Source organism: Felis catus, chromosome A3, assembly GCF_018350175.1.
Source record: "Felis catus isolate Fca126 chromosome A3, F.catus_Fca126_mat1.0, whole genome shotgun sequence".
NCBI lineage: Eukaryota > Metazoa > Chordata > Mammalia > Carnivora > Felidae > Felis > Felis catus.
In genome coordinates this window covers 95,114,740-95,131,822 of record NC_058370.1, presented here as the reverse complement: position 1 = coordinate 95,131,822, position 17,083 = coordinate 95,114,740, and the positions used below count along the sequence as shown (strand labels likewise).

General features: G+C 36.8%; 1 protein-coding gene across 6 annotated transcripts in view; it reads right to left on the bottom strand.

The window, feature by feature from the left end:
* Positions 1 to 17,083, bottom strand: part of CTNNA2 (catenin alpha 2) — a 1,116,872-nt gene that overhangs the window by 881,999 nt on the left and 217,790 nt on the right. For all 6 annotated transcript variants that reach the window (XM_023251808.2, XM_023251809.2, XM_023251810.2 and 3 more), the window contains one exon: positions 6,274 to 6,469. In XM_023251808.2, the coding sequence (XP_023107576.1) occupies positions 6,274 to 6,469 (196 nt within the window). The remainder of the gene's footprint in view (positions 1 to 6,273; positions 6,470 to 17,083) is intronic.

Here is a 17,083-nt window from a genome sequence, read left to right as displayed (position 1 = left end):
GACAGTTTCTGACTTAATTCATGAGAGTAAAGCCTATCCACCAAGATTTTGAAGTGTCCCAAGTGATATTAATATTCACTGAAATTTAAGAACCCCAGACTAGTCCATAGTTCAGAAAGAGTTTCCAGTCCAGGAGGGTCTTGGTGGTAAACATTAAAATATTTTGGCATTCTCTGTTCCAAGCTTTGTTTGGCCCAGAGCTTCAATATAAAGACATGATTGGAATAACTCCCTTTGCTTTTCTCATTAGGAGCTTTTCTACATATGGTTCACTGGCTGCACAAATATTAAATCACACAGTTTTCTAGGACTACATACAACTACCACCGACTCCAAGCCACACTGAGCTACGTGATCCTCTTCTGGGAGACTACTAGATGCTGATTCACCTCTACAGCATCCTATAGGATGCTACACTGATGCTACATCAGTGATAGGAAGGGGAGCTATTGCCATAAGTATCACAGATTGATTTGATAAATTATAATTAATTAATAAATATACTCAGGGGTGGATATTTATTCGGTGGCTCAGTCAGTTAAGCATATGACTCTTGATCTCGGCTCAGGTCATGATCTTGTGGTTAGTGGGATCGAGCCCTGCTTTGGGCTCTGTGCTGTCAGCACAGAGCCTGCTTGGGATTCTCTCTCTCCGTCTCTCTTTCTCTGCCCCTCCCCTGTTCCTGTGCATGTGCACGCTCTCTCAAAACAAATAAATAAACTTTAATTAATTAATCAATTAAAATGCTTATTTATTTTTGAGAGACAGAGTCAGAGTGTGAGCAGGGGAGGGGCAGAGAGCAAGGGAGACAGAATTTGAAGCAGGCCCCAGGCTCTGAGCTGTTAGCAGCACAGAGCCTGATATGGGTCTCAAACTCACAAACAGTGAGATCATGACCTGAGCTGAAGTCTGACATTTAACCGACTGACCACCCAGGTGCCCCAATAAATAAGGTTTTAAAATAATTAATAAATATGCCATGACATCTATATAGCATTTAATTTTTTTTAAATCCTTTGTGACTTCATTATGTTAAACAACCCAGTGAGGAAAATGCAACAATTACTGTCTGTATTTGAAAACTGGAGAAATTGAGCCTTGAAGTGGTTAACTGACTTCACTTAAATCATATAGTTTTTGGCCAAAGTAACATTAGAAATCTGGTATCTTTTTTTTTTAATTTTTTTTTCAACGTTTATTTATTTTTGGGACAGAGAGAGACAGAGCATGAACGGGGGAGGGGCAGAGAGAGAGGGAGACACAGAATCGGAAACAGCCTCCAGGCTCTGAGCCATCAGCCCAGAGCCTGACGCGGGGCTCGAACTCAAGGACCGCGAGATCGTGACCTGGCTGAAGTCGGACGCTTAACCGACTGCGCCATCCAGGCGCCCCTAGAAATCTGGTATCTTAACCAAACATCTGGTATTCTGTTGACTTGCAAGGCTGCTTTGCTGACATGAGAGCCTCCTTCCCCCCGAGTATCACCAGCAATGTGCTAGAGTGACCATGTTAGGTACTTTAGGAGTAGAAAGGAATATATACACATCATTGTTCCTATCCTGATATAGTTTAAACTTAACTTAGGAAGACAATATACATATATGTAATTCCTTTAGCTATGATAACACACAAACACACACACACACACCCAAATATCCCATCTTTACCTAAGTCTAAAATATCAGATTTCTAGATTTTGAGCACAATGATTTATCTCCTTTATTATATTTTGATGCTTTTTGTTACTTGTTTTTAACATAAATCCTATTATAAGTATACTCAAATACTTCTTTTTGTGGGTTAGAACTTAAAAAACAGGAAAGTTTTCTACTGGAATATTCTAGGGAAGAACATTGTCACGTTCATACTAGGTACTTTTAAGACTCTGGCATGCAGCGTAGTTAATTAAAAGCCTAGTTAATTTTTCAAATGATAAAGAAATTCAAGGGCACCTGGGTGGTTCAGTCGGTTAAGGGTCCATCTTCCGTTTAGGTCATGATCTCATGGTTCATGGGTTTAGGCCCCACATTGGGCTCTGTGCTGACAGCTCAGAGACTGGAGCCTGCTTCAGATTATGTGTCTCCCTCTCTTGCTCTGCCCCTCTCCCTCTAGCACTCTGTCTGTCTCTCTCTCAAAAATAAACATTAAAAAAATAAAAAAAATAAAAAGAAATTCAAACAACACTAAGTCTAGCCACATGGGAAACAATAATGGCATAAGTAGATAATTTCATATATAATCTTGCCAGATTACAGTGATTACAATCATGAATGTAGTGAAATCAAAAAAAAAGGAAATGGTTCTGTATTAAAAATTTGAAAATGAGTTGTACAATATTAAAACTTTTGGCATTGACTCATGCTGAAATTTTTTTTTTAGAAAGTGGCAGCACTTCTGATCATTTGATTTAAAAAAGCAAAAACAACTCAATAGTAAAAGATTACCTCAAATAGATTTAGTTCTAAACTACATATCATTTGACAAGTGAGCAGATATAGACACTAGGGCCACTTTAGAGGAGGACATTATTTCTCAGTGTCAGGATTTCCATAATTTATGAATTTATGAATATGATGGAAGGAAAGATACTATGTTTCAAAGTTTCCAATAACTAAATAGTCCTCTAATACTTAAGTATTCCCCTCGATCTCCTTACCCTCTCTGAAAATTCACTCAGGCTCTCATTTGTGAATAAAATCTGGGTATAGGGACAACGGGAAAATGGGCAAAGCCAGATAGGCTACAGGGATTATACATTAAGACTGAGAAGGGGCAGAGAGCAGACAGGAGAGCCCATGGGCGCAGGCATGTAAGGAGAGAGCTCGAGGACTTCATTGTCAGGGATGAGAGGCATCTCTCACACATGACAGGCATCTGAAGTCTATTTGACAGTGAGCGATATTTGATAATGAGAGAAACAGAAAAAAGAAAACTTCTGAAGCTTTTGACTATAAAATGTTTGTTATTTTGCAGACTATAGCACTGTTTCCTTAAATTTGACACTGTTCAGCAGAAGGGACATGTGGTAGCTGAGCTTTATACAATTAACACATAGGCATCATTTCTGATGCATAATTTTTCTATAATAAGAAATGGATAATATACAGAAAGTTTAAAATACCCTCTGTGAGATCCACCACTGTAAGCTGTCCTAAACTAGCATCTTTAAAAGTTCTCACTCTCATATCCCTTGGACAGGCTGGCCAAGAACCATGTTCGTTATTATATCATATCCAAAAGAATAGCATTTCTTATATAAGCTTTGAGAAAACTGAAATATTAATTTATACAGAATGTGTGAAAACTCAATTGCAAGGAAAAAATAAGGGAAAACTAAGAGACTGTTGAGAAATCTAAAAGGAAAAATATATCACCATGCAAGATAAATGCTTTGAGAAACCATCCTAGGGACCAATCAATCAAAACTCTTTCTACTAGGGACAGGTTTCACTATCCTGAGTGTGGGAATAGTTTTACAGCTTACACGTTTGCCAAAACTTATAAAATTGTGCACTCTAAATGCATGCAATTTGTTATATGGCAGTCATCCTTAAAAAAAAGTAAACAAACAAACAAAAAAAAAAAACAAAGAAACAAAAACCCAAAAATGTATCCAGGCTGTGCATGCATGAAAACAAACAGTGTACATTTGCAATTCAGAAGGAATACTAGTCTTCAACAGCACTTGAAAATTTGAAAGCTTTCATGTTGTTAAAGCACATATATAAATATATTCCATCCACATTAGATGAAATATATAAAATTTAACATTTTATATTAAATAACAATTCACATTAGTGTAATGTAAATGAAATTAACTTTTAGCAGGGAGAAGATGGGGAAGAAGATGGCAGCATGAAGAATGGTAGTGGTGTAGAAGGAGGGTTGGGTATTTCCGGGGACTAAACACCCATCTGTGAATTTTAAAAAGTGGCAGGTTTACAAGAAGAAAAGGGATAGAGCATTTATTCCTCTATTGCTTCATTTATTCAACAAATATTTGTTGAAGTCTAATGACTACTAAGAACCACAGATCATGCAACGGTCAAAGAGACATGGTCTGGTCTTGATCTTTATTCATTTGTAGTGTGGCAGGGTAGAAAAGTTATCAATCAAGTTACTCCACAGATATTAAACTCTCCTATGCAAAAAGCCACAGAAAAGTAAGACAGGAGTGTTAGGAAAGCATTCCCTGGGACAGGGAATGTGCAGAATGAGCCATCTGTAACTGTAACCGTGTAAAAGAAGACAGCATGTATAAAGGCCCAGGGGCAGGTAAAACATGGTGCTTTTGAATAATTAAGAAAGGGATTGGTCCATTTAAGAGATATTCTCGAGTTAAAAATCTATGTGACTTTGCAATAGACTATATTCGGAAAGAGAGAGTAATAACAATAATGATATCAAGATTTCTGCAGTATGTAACTGGATACATATGTAGAGCTCTTACTGAGGTAAGAAATGCAGGAGGGAGGCCAGGCTGGGGGGTAATCTGTTCTGTTTTCACAGTGCCTTAGCATTTCAACCCAAGAGTCTGAATAGGACACATGAAAATTAAAATCTGTGTATCAAAGAATATAATCAACAGAATGAAAAAGGTAACCTACAGAAAGGGACAACATGTTTGTAAAACAATATTGTATAAGGGGCTCATATCCGAAATGTATAAAGAATGCTCACAAGTCAACAACAATGCAACCTGATTTTAAAATAGGCAAAGGGCATGAATAGACCTTTCTCCAAAGAAGAAAAACAAATGGCCAGGAAGCATATGAAAAGATGCCCAATATAAGTAGTCATTAGAAAAATGCTAGTCAAAACCACAGTGAGGGGTGCCTGGGTGGCTCAGTCAGTTAAGCATCTGACTCAATTTAGCCTCAGGTCATGATCTCACAGTTTCATGAGTTTGAGCCTGGTGTAGGACTCTGTGCCGACACTGCAGAGCCTGCTTGGGATTCTCTGTTTCCCTCTCTGTCTGCGCTTCCCCAACTTGCACTGTCTCTGTCTCTCTCAAAATAAATAAACGAACTTAAAAAAACACAATAAGCTATCACCTCATGTCCATTATGAAGACTATAAAAAAGGAAACAAGTGTTGGCAAGGATATGGATAAATTGGAACTCTTGTGCACTGTTGGTAGAAAAGTAAAAAGGTGACTTTGCTATGGAAAACAGTAAGGAGGTTCTTCCAAAAATTAAAAATAGAATTACCATATAATCCAATAATTCCACCTTGAGGTATATACCCAAAAGAACTAAAATAAAGAGATATTTGTATATTCATGTTCATAGCAGAATTGTTCACAATAGCCAAAAGGTGAAATAAACACAAATGTCTATCAGTGGATGAAGAGATAAAGGAAATGTACTATATACATATACTAGAATATTTTCAATCCTAAAAATGAAGGAAATTCTGACCCATGCTCCAACATGGATGAACCATGAGGACATTATGCTAAGTGAAATAAGCCAGTCACACACACACACACAAAAATACTGAATGATCCCACTTATATAATGTATCTAGAGTCGTTAAATTCATAGAAAAGGAAAGTAGAATAGTCGTTTCCACGGGCCAGGGCAATGAGGAAATGAAGAAGTGTTGTTTTGTAGGTATAGAGTTTCAGTATTATAAGATGAAAAAGTTCTGGAGATTGGCTACTCAACAATGTGAATATACTTAACTCTACTAACTATACACTTATAAAAAGGTTAAAATGGTACATTTTATGTTACTTGTATTGTATCACAGTGAAAAAATTTAAATATGCTGAAAACAATTGCATTATAGTTAACTAGTTAGCTATATAATTGATTGATCCATGAATAGGTAGCTAGCTGTGAACTGAAAATGTAAATTTGGAAATCATACAGAGCAACAGTAATTTTATTACACTGCTTTATAATCTCTCCTCCCTCATCTTTAAAATCCAGGGTTCCCAGTGACTGTGTATGTATGAGGTTTTCTCATCCTGTCCTCTCTAGAGCCTAAGTTTAACACAAGAGTCTGTGTTCATCTGACAAGAAAAAACAACTGGAAAATTTGGAAGCAACACAGACAGGAAGCATTTGTAGCTGTGCTTTGCTGCCACAACAGAAAACATATCTATTTGTTTATGCACCTAATTTCAGCAAATATAAAAAATGACAAGCGCAGATACTGAGGAAACACATAACACACTCCCCTGAGCAAATATGCATTGATTCTAGAGATAAATCCATTGTTTTCACATAAATATATATCCCTCTTGAACAATATTAGTCTTCCTACCTTGTTTGCGTACGTCCTCTACAGCAGCGACCAATTCTTCTTTGAGGTCTTGACTCTCCTTAGCGATCTGTTCACCCTTATCCAGGAAATTCTGAGTGGCTTGCTCTACAGATGCAGCCAGCACGTGGGCTTTCTTTGACCTCCCTTTCTTTTTACCAGATGGGCCTTTGTTGCTTGTGTTGACAAGGGTGGTCACCTTAAATATGAAAGAAAAACTGTAAAACTACTCTGCACAATTGTCTAGAAGCATCATATCATCATCTCATCATTTTTAAATACCCCTTGTTTATTGAATCATGAATGCACAGCACAGCACCTAAACGGAAGGAAAGGAAGTAATTATATGGATTAGCATATAAATAAATAGCCATTTATTTCATAGAGAAACAAACAAAAAAAGTATGTGAATAAGTTGGAAGAGTAGACCCTCTGGTAGCTCGGTTTCCAGTTCACTGAAGGTTGTGTGTTCAGAGATGGAGAAGACAGTGCACACGGGAGTAATCAGCTTCAGGGAGGCAAGAAAAGGAGAGCCAATGTTCAACTGCCTCTGAGCACTGACTCAAGGGAACCAACAGCTAGTCCTGAGTCCCAAAAGTCAGGGCAGAAGGGAAAGAGCAGTTAGTAAAGGGTGGGCCATCAATACCCATCACTTACATGTCACTTACCAAGGACTTTGAAGAGCTTTGCTATTTCTGATCTTATCTTATAAAAACAAAATGGTAAGTTTGATCTGAGGGAACCAAATAATTCAGTCTCAACATTTGGTTAGCCAGCTAAAATCTCCAGACTTGAAATTAGATTTTCATTATCACTCCTTTTCTAAGTATCATAATTTGTATATATATATCTCAACTGCCAAACTTCTTTCAGCACATAACTAGAGCCATTTAATTTGCTAGAAAAACTTTTAGTATCTTTTAAACAACTTATCTCCTATAAATTTCTGATCCTTTGCTTTCTACCAGAGTGAGAAGTTTTGGAGTAAAATGAATACAACTGGCTCCATATTCTGTTCAGTGAGGTTGAGAGTCATCTTGGCCTCTGTATTTTTTATCAGCTTCATAAGAATGTGGTCACTGTGGTTTATTTTCATGGACATTTGCCCTGGTTAGCAGATTCAAGATCTTGCTGGAGATTATCAAGAAATCTAGACCAGGGGCAACTGGGTGGCGCCTCGGTTAAGTGTCCGACTCTTGGTGTTGGCTCAGGTCATGATCTCACAGTTTCGTGGGTTCAAGCCCTGCATTGGGCTCCATGCTGACAGTGCAGAGCCTGCTTGGAATTCTCTCTCCCTCTCTCTCTCTCTGCTCCTCTCCTCCTCCCCCACTCATGCTGTCTCTCTAGCAACATAAAAAAAATAATAAAAAATTTTTTAAAAACTTAAAAAAAAAACATAGAAAGCTTGACCAGAGAAAAGTTCCAAATGCTGTTGCTTCTGCTATTTTACTCCAAATCCAAGAGCAAACAAAGTGATTAGTCAAAGTCACAGTTAAAGTCCAGTAAGTTTATAGGGCAAGAGATAACACCAGAAGGAAAAAAAAGTACCGAATAAATGTGAGCTAAGATGATGAAAACAAGTAGAACCAATACTTAAGACGTGGTGAAGGTAGCATTGGGAACTGTCATCCTTTGCTCTCTCTAGATTGCTGAATAATTAGATATAGTGAATTGAAGAGAAACTCTATAAGGACATTTAAGTACAAACACTGGACAAAAAAAGAAAGGTAACCTCATTAAGAATAGGACTGTCAGATAACGATAGTTAGCTGTAAAGTGTGTACGTAGCCCATAAAACATTACAGTCTTTTCAGTTCCACCCACACTGAGGCAAACATCAGAGGAAAGATGGCCTGTCACAAAAGTTACTATTTAGTGTTCTCCTTAATAAGGATACACTCTAAAACAGTAACACGCTACTCTTCCAGGACCCTCAACTCCCCAACAGCCAATACTGGACATAAACACAGAAGCCCCTGAGCAAATACTGCAAACACCTCAAAAATTTGATTTAGGCTAGGCTCATTATCAAAGGAAAATCCTCCTGTTCTCACTCCTATTTTAATTTTACATGCAATTCTGAGTTTTGTGATCTATGTCTTTAGTCTTCTCAAATTAAAAACAAGAGGGGCTAAGGAGCTGTTAACTTTAGGCATATTGACAATTTGGGGGAATAGAGGCTGATAGTGAATCTATCAAAAGCTAAATGACTATATCATCGATTCATCCTCTATAAAGGTAAACAAATTTCAATTCTCCTGTTATCGCATGATGCATTACTGCATAAACATAGTTTAGGCATGCTCATAATAACAAGTCGGTATAAAGTGTTACTTCTATGGTAAACAAAAGAAACATGGAACATTTCCAGGAAGTTCCCAAGAAAAAGTGTGATTACTTTCAAATGAAGCAAATCAATTCAGTCCAAAGCTTTCATTTGCTCATGAGTAGAAGACCATGATGAGATGAAAGAGAAAAATACAGGGGAAGTGATGGGTTCCATAAATTCTCATGTCTTAACTTAGTTTGGAGTAAAGAAAAATTGTCAACTCTCCCCATTGTTATTTGGTGTTTTATTGGAGGACAATGTCAACAAATTGGATTAAAAAAGAAAAGAAAAAGAAAAGATACAAATGTTAGAAAGGTAAACACTAAATTATGCTACTACCTACAGATAATATGGCTATATCAAGAAAACGTAAAAGAATTAAAAGATCAACTATTAGAATTACTCTAAGAGCAAAGGACAAGGTGGCTAAATACTAGATAAACAATAAAAAAATCTAATATTACAGCAGTAACAAATAAAAAATGTAGTTTTAAATATCCTATTCACAATAATCATAAATTGTTTTTTTAAATATTTATTTTGAGAGAGAGAGAGAGCACAGCAGGGGAGGGGCAGAGAGAGAGAGAGAGAGACACAGAATCTGAAACAGGCTCCAGGCTCTGAGTTGTCAGCACAGAGCCCAATGTGAGTTGTGAGATCATGACCTGAGCCGAAGTCGGATGCTTAACTTACTGAGCCACCCAGAAGCCCCTAATCATAAATTGATATTATCAGAGATAACCATAACACAAAACGTAGATGGAAAAAATGGTAAACAATTTTAGTGAAGAACATAAAAGGCAACTTGAATAATAGTGAGACATACCATTTTCTTGGGTGGAAAAACAAAAAATGTTAAGATGTCATTTATTCCTATATCATTCTACCAGTGGAACTCCAGATATACAATAAGTCAGCCAGAAATCCAAGACAATTCCTCTTCATTCAGTTCAGTTCCCTTTCCAAATGAAAGTCAAAATGCTTATATTAAATTGGATAGAAAAGTTATTTAGGGTGTGCATATGCAGGACGCTCACTGCTCACTTTTTGGCCAGTATATCACATGTTTGGGATGGACACAACAAAAGTAGTTTAGATCTAACAGTACATAAGAAGGTGAAGGCTACCCTTTTAAGGATTATACTATTCTTAGGAATTTTCAGCCTAGCCACACTATGCAAACTCTCTGATTCAGTCCTACTCTCCTACTAGATGACTGTTCTCTCTTAACTGCCTCCCCCCGACCCCCGCTGCTGCCGCCTGCCCACTAAGAATCTATGGCATGCTACACTATTGCATTTTTCTTTTCTCCTACTTGAAGCTGTCGTTTTCCACCTTGATGTTATACGCTTTTATTCTTCTTGACCTGTACATATATTTACACTTAAAATTGTGAAAGTTAAAGCCCATCTATGTCGGTTCTACTCTGGTATTTTACAGATGAGGAAATTAGGCTTAGAGATGCATCATGATAGGAAAAATAACTTCCTCAAGTTCACATAAAATTAAAGGCTAAATTATTCCTGTTCTCGACACTAAATCTTTAGAACTTTATTTATTTTTATTTTTTTAATGTTTATTTCTGAGAGAGAGAGAGAGAGAGAGAGCGCAAGCGCGCACGTGAGTGGGGGAGGAGCAGAGAGAGAGAGGCAGACCCAGAATCTGAAGTAGGCTCCAGGTTCCAAGCTATCAGCACAGAGCTCTATGCGGGGTTCAAATTCACAAATCGCGAGATCATGATCTGAGCCAAAAGTTAGACATTTAATTGACTGAGACACCCAGGTGCTCCTATCTTTAGAACTTTAGAATTCAGTAGTTTCTTCTAGTCTTACTTTATAACTGAATGAGAGGCTGTTAAAGAATAAAATAATCTTAAATTATATTTATTTTCTCTATTTGTCTCGATATTGTCCACGTGTGTTATTTGTATCCTACTGTTATCTTTTCATTCAATTGCATTATTTAAATATCTTAATATAAAAATGTATTTATCAATGTTAGGGAAATGTTAACAAATGATTTTATCCTACCATTCTGCAATGCCTTATGACATCTGATGTGTTCAAGGGTCTCAAAGCTGAATAAACATGCCAGGACTTTTTGTATCAGATTAGCATAAAGGAAAACAAAAGTATTGTAAATGTATTGTAATTAACAAAATCGCAGGGCTTAGGGTTTCCATATAATGGTATTCTTCTATGATTAAAATAAGAAGAATAAAGGAATTTATTGCTTACTCATGAAGAACTGATATGTACTAAAGAACAAGAATCAGAAAGTTTTTAATGAACACAAGTACTATTTAATCTCACAGATGCCTCCACTACCTCTCCAGTAAGTTGGGGAGTATCCAAACGACCAATGCAAGCCAATGCTGCATTCAGTTTCAATGTAAGAATGTAATGGAATCCGTGACTGGATGCCTTAGAGAGGTCAGAAGCAGCAGGGACACATTCTGGTCAAAAGGTGGTGATCACAGAGGAAGCCCAATGACCTCTGAGGCTGCAGGTATCTGTCTGATATCCAGACTGAAACTAGGTCTTGAGTAGCTGATACTTACCAACTATGAAGTGTCTAGGGCAATCTTTTAAGAGATGGCTATTTTATGGAAATTCCTGTTGAACGTTATACCTCCTTCTACCCCGACCAGGCACTCTCTCTAATCCCCACACCAACTTTATCCAAGCCAAGAGTCATGTAAGATCCCAAATCTCTCCTTTCCTTTCTAACAATTTGTGAGTACATTTCTTGTGCAACAGAAAGAAGAAAACAAAACAAAACAAAACAAAACAAAACAAAAACATAAAGTTCTATCCAGCAACAGAGACTAGGAGTAATAGCATGAATATTGACACATATAGAATTGGAATGTTTCCAAGGCAGTAAAGAGACCAGTCCTCCTTGGGAAAAAAAAGTTGTGTATGAATGATATAGGAAGTAAAGTTAGACAGATGTGGTGGAACAAACTTTGAAAGACTTTGAAAGCCAAGCTAGAGAGCTGAGATTTTATTAGTCACTGCCAATTTTTTGAGCATATATTTAAAGTGTTTGTGTTTCTCTTTCCATTCATTTCTCAGCCCACTAAGTTTTGCTTTTATTCCCACACCTCCTGTAGCAGAGTCCTCTTAAACTGATCTCTTGCTAAGGTAATCAATAAGTTGCCAAAATATAATCATTTTTATTGCATCATACCATTCTGCCACATTTAGTGCTATTGACTTAATTTTCCTTCCTCCTGGAAATATCTCTTGGCTAATTCTCTTAGCAATAATCTTCTCCAAATTTCAGTAGCTTTAAAAAGGACCTTATCATTAAACTTATTTCTCTCTGCACCTATCTTCATCTCCCTCCCTCCTATGTTAGGAAAGGTATTCTGCTACCACCATTCCTATAACTCGTCTTTTGGATACATCCAGAAGGCCTTTCTGTAGGGTATTCAACCTTAGCCTAGAAGGATAACTCAACTTCTCTCTAGCTCTACTTACAATGTTTCTTTAATGTTCTTGCCTCTCATTAGAGGAGAGAAGAAATCCTTCAGCTGGTACATAAGGATATAGTGGTCAAAGCTCCTATGACCTTGACATAATGATGGTCCCGATGGACCCTGGCCAATGGAAAACATTAGCAACAGCCAGTGGATGGGCACCATTATTTCCAGATGTGTTGATGGTATGATCTGAGTATAAAACCATGAGAGCCAGGCTCGTATAGGCTGCTCATCATCCAATGTCCTGAAAGTAGGCCCTCCATTCCTGCATTTTAACAAGATCCCCGAGTAATTTATATGCACATTAAAATCTGAGAAGCACTGAATTTTAGGACAACAATTCTCAGACTTGATCATGCCTAAGAATCACCAATATGCCTGATAGAAGGCAAATGTTTAGATTTTACAGTGTTTCTGCTCAGGGAGATCTGGGATAGGGAATTTTGCATTCACCACATGAAATTATGATATATATGGATTATGGACCTTACTTTCAGAAACAGTAGTCTATTTGAAGCAAAAAAAAGTGAGAGGTGAAGGAATGACTTGCAACAGGTAAACTCTTTCTCCTATTTTGCCTGCCATGATATACCACGAGTCCTCAAAAACAGCTTGTCAATGAATTGACCAACTGACTCTTGATTGAAAGGTGATCTCTATTGCATAATCACAAAGAACTTGGAAAAGTAAGATTATACAAATATGAATACTAGGAATCAAACAATCGTTGGAACTCTCCAGAAAACCAGTAAGACTGAACCAAGAGCTGGAAATAAAAATGGCAACTTGAGCATTGTTTTTGCTGGATTCATGCACTTTGCAGATAGGAGTAGTAAGTCTTTGTGAATTCTACTGTTGCCATCTCTCCGGAGTACTTCACTGGTCATAATTACTCAGCTACAGTAAAAGAGGGCTGTGATGACTACTGTAGCTTAAAAAAAATCAATTTAAGCCACTCTAACTGGTGTGAGGTGATATCTCAGTGTGGTTTTGATTTGTATTTCCCTGATGAGGAGTGACATTGAGCATCTGTTCCTGTGCCTGTTGGCCATCTGGATATGTTCTGTAGAGAAGTGTCTATTCATGTCTTCTGTCCATTTATTCACTAGATTATTTGTTTTCCAGGTGTGGAGTTTGGTGAGTTCTTTATAGATTTTGAATACTAGCCCTTTGTCCAATATGTCTTTGCCAATATCTTTTCCCATTTCATCAGTTGCCTTTTAGTTTTGCTGATTGTTTCCTTTACAGTGCAGAAGCTTTTTATCTTCATTAGCTCCCAATAGTTCATTTTTGCTTTTAATTCCCTTGCCTTTGGTGATGTGTCAAGTAAGAAATTGTTGCGGCTGAGGTCAGAGAGGTTTTTTTCCTGCTTTCTCCTCTGGGGTTTTGATGGTTTCCTGTCTCACATTCAGGTCTTTAATCCATTTTGAGCTTATTTTTGTGAATGGTGTAAGAAAGTGGTCTAGCTTCATTCTGCATGTTGCATGTTGCTGTCCAGTTGTCCCAGCACCATTTGTTAAAGAGACTGTCTTTTTTTCCATTGGATATTCTTTCCTGCTTTGTCAAAGATTAGTTGGCCATACATTTGTTGGTCCAATTCTGGAGTCTCTATTCTATTCCATTGGTCTATGAGACTATAGATGCCGGAAAGGATGTGGAGAAACGGGAAACCTCTTGCACTGTTGGTGGGAATACAAAATGGTGCAGCCGCTCTGGAAAACAGTGTGGAGGTTCGTCAAAAAATTAAAAATAGATCTACCCTATGACCCAGCAATAGCACTGCTAGGAATTTACCCAAGGGATACAGGAGTGCTGACGTATAGGAGCACTTGTACCCCAATGTTTATAGCAGCACTTTCAACAATAGCCAAATTATGGAAAGAGTCTAAATGTCCATCAACTGATGAATGGATAAAGAAGTTGTGGTTTATATACACAATGGAATACTACATGGCAATGAGAAAGAATGAAATACGGCCTTTTGTAGCAACGTGGATGGAACTGGAGAGTGTGATGCTAAGTGAAATAAGTCATACAGAGAAAGACAGATACCATATGTTTTCACTCTTATGTGGATCCTGAGAAACTTAACAGAAGACCATGGAGGAGGGGAAGGGGAAAAAAAAGTTACAGAGAGGGAAGGAGGCAAACCATAACAGACCCTTAAAAACTAAGAATAAACTGAGGGTTGATGGGGTGTGGGAGGGAGGAGAAAGTGGGTGATGGGCATTGAGGAGGGCACCTGTTGGGATGAGCACTGGGTATTGTACAGAAACCAATTTGACAATACATTTCATATTTAAAAAAATCAAGAACGTTGTGAGGTAAAATGTTTGAAAACAAAATTATCAAAAACAAATTATTTATTCCAGGAGCAACTGAAAATAAATGAAAAATTCCTAAAAGAAAAAAACATAACTTAAGATAGGAGAAAGTTGGGGCGACTGGATGACTCAGTTGGGCATCCGACTTCAGCTCAGGTCAAGATCTCACGGTTTGTGGGTTTGAGCCCCACTTCAGGCTCTGCTGACACATCAGAGCCTGGAGCCTGCTTTGGATTTTGTGAGTCTCTCTCTCACTGTCCCTTCCCTGATCGTTCGTTCTCTCGGTCTCTCTCTCTCTCTCTCTCTCTCTCTCTCTCTCTCTCTCTCAAAAATAAATAAACATTTTTAAAAAAATTTTTAAAAGATAGGAGCAAGTTAAGTGCGCAAATGGTAATATATTTGTAACATGGATCTTCTCAGAGAAATCTTATATCAGGTTTTAAGAACTGCCAACTAATGAGTCAAAATGGCATTTTCTTTGAATTATTCCTTCATAACCTGGCTTATTATTAATTTAACAATTATAGAGTAAGCCTAAATATGGCTTATGCTTTTCCTTATAAAATATATTAAAAGATATATGGTCATCTTGTGGTATACTCTATTAGAAGTTATTTCTTAGCACAGAATCTCCACAACATGTAAGGTATGTGGACATTATGCACATTGGAGAGAAAGAGAGCCCAGCAAAGTGAGACTAGTTCTGGGGAAAAAGACCTTGATAATACAGGACTTATTGTAGCCATGTAATATATACAGTAATATTTCCGTGTCTTAGAAACTATTACACTAGAATTTCTTGTTGAAGTGGTCTTTATTCCCCAAAACAACTCCACACCCCATTTTAGAGAAAGATAATTAAATCATAAAAAACAGTTACTGATAATTCCACAGCTTCAAAAGTCAGAATCCAAAATGACAATCTTTAACAATACACGAACAATTTATGTAAAATAGAGAATTATTGTCTGTTTTTGAAATTTCCCCACTGTTACTTGATATTGACAATGCAGAATTCAGATACACATTCATTGATACTGACACCTGGAAACAAGCATTCTTAAACTTGGAAGATAAGAATTTATTTATTTACTCTGAAAGAGACCTGAACCACTACTAGTTAATTATTGCTATAAAGACAGCCTATATAATGTGTTCCATTTAAATTATTGTTTGTAGACTCACCTTCAACTTTTAAATAAAATCACAAGGGAAACCTTCTCACTCAGTTGCTTTGGCACACATTTCCCCAATATTTTATTTTCAAGTATGTGATACCAAAAAGTAGAATCAGATATTAACCCCAAAACAGACATTCTATAGTAGTGTGTCAGGTATTTTTAGAACCAAAATATCCCTATATTACATTTTTTTCTAGACTTCAGTGGCTGCCATTTATAAAGTAATACAATTGAGTGCTAGCTAGATCACCATTCATCTTGTACTTAAGTAATTCAAACTTTTTCTAAGAAGTATCTCAGTAGTGTCTGTAAGCCAAGATGAAATAGGGTAGTCTTCTCTTTTGGTATATGTTCTTCATGAAAAACTCAATTATCTTTACAGGATGTTAAACTAACATTTTCCCCACTCTCTATTAAAGGCATGCTGTTTCATATTTAAGTAGGAGCCCAGGGGAGCTCCATTTCTCATAACCTCTGGGGAGTATGGTCTAGATTCACTGCCTTCCAAAAACTTGTCTGAGAGAAATAGCATCTAGTTTGCTGGAAGGAACTTCTGTCCATTCTCTCTCCACCTATAATAAAATCACAACCATTCTAAATTAAAGCAGAAAAGCAAAGAGAGAAATTGTACTATACTGGAGACTGGTAGAATTGTTTTTACTGCATGGGGGTGATATCACGTACCTCGATGGGGAAATACTACCATGAAGAGTTTTAGGAACTCACTTTGTATACTGCAGGGTTATTGATGGAAGATATTCTCCATACTATACAGAAACTTCTGTATGACTCTAGTACCAAGAATATTGCAGTTTCTCCTTAAAAACTGGCTTGACTTTATTTTATGGACATTAAATTATATAATAAATTAATGTTACCATTTTGCTTTGGCATCAAAAAGTTAAATCCAAATTTGTGGTCCTTGCTAGAAGAAATATGACTTGATAATTATTATTACTGTATTATTCTGAGCCTTTGCTCTTATTTGTACTTATATCTACATTGCTTTTTTAAAAAATCACTTTCCTTTAAGCTATATTAACCTTCAATTACCTTTTATCCTGTGAAGTCTCCTTGTATCTTTGCTTAAATATTGCATTCTGTTGATTCTAAATATGCCTGTTTTCCCACACTTTTACAATATCAGACACAAAGATGAGTCCTACAATCTATGTCACTTTAAAAGACATATTTGATAGTATTTTATTTCTTTTCTTAGAAGCACTTAAATATATATCTTTTAATTAACGGTATCTTTGATTTGATAAAATATGATAAAGCAAATAATCACAAGATACAAAATTATTTAAAGGATCTACTCCTAGAAACTGCAAAACTTTCAGTGTCTATTTACAGCCAATGAAAAACGAAGCTCAAAATTAAGGCACTGAAACAATGCCAGACATTCACTGAAAGAGCATCAGAGTTGAGGATTTTGAGTAAGAAGGCATTTCTGTTTTTAAAAGTCCTAAATGTTTTAACTATCGTTATC